The sequence below is a fragment of the Helobdella robusta genome, assembly GCF_000326865.2.
Source record: "Helobdella robusta unplaced genomic scaffold HELROscaffold_23, whole genome shotgun sequence".
NCBI lineage: Eukaryota > Metazoa > Annelida > Clitellata > Rhynchobdellida > Glossiphoniidae > Helobdella > Helobdella robusta.
The window spans coordinates 1,635,585-1,637,476 of record NW_008704216.1 but is presented as its reverse complement, the minus strand read 5'-3'; the positions used below and the strand labels follow the sequence as shown (position 1 = coordinate 1,637,476).

The following is a 1,892-nucleotide window of genomic DNA, read 5'->3' as shown; positions in this document are numbered from 1 at the left end:
GTCCGGGGGTCTCGACGGTTTGCCGTTTTTTTTAGGAGGCCGCCTGATAGCCTTGAACAAAAAAGATGGAGGAGTTAGGCCAATCGCTGTTGGCAACTGTTGGCGTAGATTGGCGAGCAAATGTGCTTTGAACCTGGTAATGGATAAAATGAGAGCCAAATTTTACCGGGTTCAATTGGGCGTTGGCGTGAAAGGAGGTGCTGAGGCCACCGTTCACGCCGTTCGAAAATTGGTCACAGACCTCCCTAATCAATGGGGATTTCTAAAAATCGATTTTAAAAATGCCTTCAACGCCATGAGAAGAGATTCAATACTGGAGGCCGTCAAATGTTTCTGCCCCAGAATATATAATTTCTGCCATTCTGCTTACGGCCTCGCTTCTTCGCCCGGCTATCACACCTGGGTGGTTGAATCGTCCGAGGGCGTGCAACAGGGTGATCCACTGGGACCTCTTCTATTTGCATTGACCCTGCATACCTTGTTAGAAAAACTGTCGTCCGTTTTCTTTTGTGGCTACCTGGACGACATCAGCATTGCTTCAAAAAGCCAAACACTGGCGGAAAACTACGAATTTTTGAAAAACAAAGCCAACACCATTGGGCTAGAGTTAAACACCAATAAATGTGAACTCTATTTTAAAGATTCACTACATTTGCCACCGGTGTTGGCGGACGTACCCATTGTTCAAAAATCAAATTTAAGTTTTTTGGGCACACCCTTGTTCGAGGGCGACTCCCAAATTAAATTTTTTGATAAAAAGTTTTCAGAACTTAAGTTCGCCCTCGACCGAGTGTCTCATCTTTCCGTCCACGACGCCCTGACTATTGTCCGAAGCGCCCTCAGTTTGCCCAAAATGATGTATTTTCTTCGTACATCCAGCTACATTAACCCATCGTTGTTGGGCAGATTTGATGATGTTTTGCGTATGTTCATTTGACTGACAGTGGCTGGTCCCAGGCTCAGCTGCCCGTGCGGTATGGTGGTCTGGGGTTACTCAGTGTGGTTCAGTTGGCACCAATCGTCTATAAATCTTCTGCCGCTGCCACCCTTGACCTCCAGCCTTGCTTTGCCGATTTTGCTGTTGTTGTGACATCCCACCACTGCCGACCACACCTGAAAGCCCTTCACAAGCTCAAATTTTAGATGAGCAATATAAGAAGACTTTTCATGAACTTCTGTCTTCTGGTGTCGGTGCTTCTTCCTCCGCCCGCTTATTGGCTGCAACTAGTGATGTTAGTTGTGGTTGGTTGAGGTCGTGGCCCAACACTTCCGTAGGCACCAGACTCGATGACGAGTCTGTTAGATTTGCCGTTGGTTTCAGACTTGGCCTAAGTATACAAAATAAATATCAGTGTCGTTGCGGCGCGGAGGCGGACGAATTTGGTCATCATGGTTTGGTTTGCCGTTTAGGTGGAGGCCGTCAACTTCGTCATTCAGCTTTGAATGATTACATTTGCCGGCTTTTTTCTAAAGCTTCTATTCCTGTTTTGAAGGAACCATCTGGCATTTCAGTGCAAGATGGCAAGCGACCAGACGGTTGTACTCTTATTCCCTGGAGATCCGGTAAATGTTTGGCTTGGGATGTTACGGTTCCTGGTACCTTGGCCGAGCGCTACGTTCACCTTACCAGCAAAGAATGTGGTTTGGCTGCAATCAGGGCATCGGACGAAAAAATTAAAAAATATGAACACGCCCTGCCTTCCTTAGATTTTTTGCCTATATGTATCGAGGTCCTTGGACCCATGGACCCCAATACTTCAAAATTTATTAAAACATTGTGTAAAATGATTGGTGTTCGGTCAGGTGACAACAGAGAGTTCTTTTTTGCAATAAACCACATCTCGTGTTTGTTGCAGCGATTTCTGCGTGTTTGTGTGTCGGAAAATATTAAT

At 46.0% G+C, this 1,892-nt stretch overlaps 1 protein-coding gene across 1 annotated transcript in view; it reads right to left on the bottom strand.

The window, feature by feature from the left end:
* Window positions 1-1,840, bottom strand: part of HELRODRAFT_172356 (hypothetical protein) — a gene marked incomplete at both ends in the record, with an annotated part of 3,457 nt that extends 1,617 nt beyond the window's left edge. The window contains 2 exons of the mRNA XM_009019017.1: window positions 1,452-1,552; window positions 1,628-1,840. Of these exons, the coding sequence (XP_009017265.1) occupies window positions 1,452-1,552; window positions 1,628-1,840 (314 nt within the window). The remainder of the gene's footprint in view (window positions 1-1,451; window positions 1,553-1,627) is intronic.
* Between the last annotated feature and the right edge of the window lie 52 nt (window positions 1,841-1,892).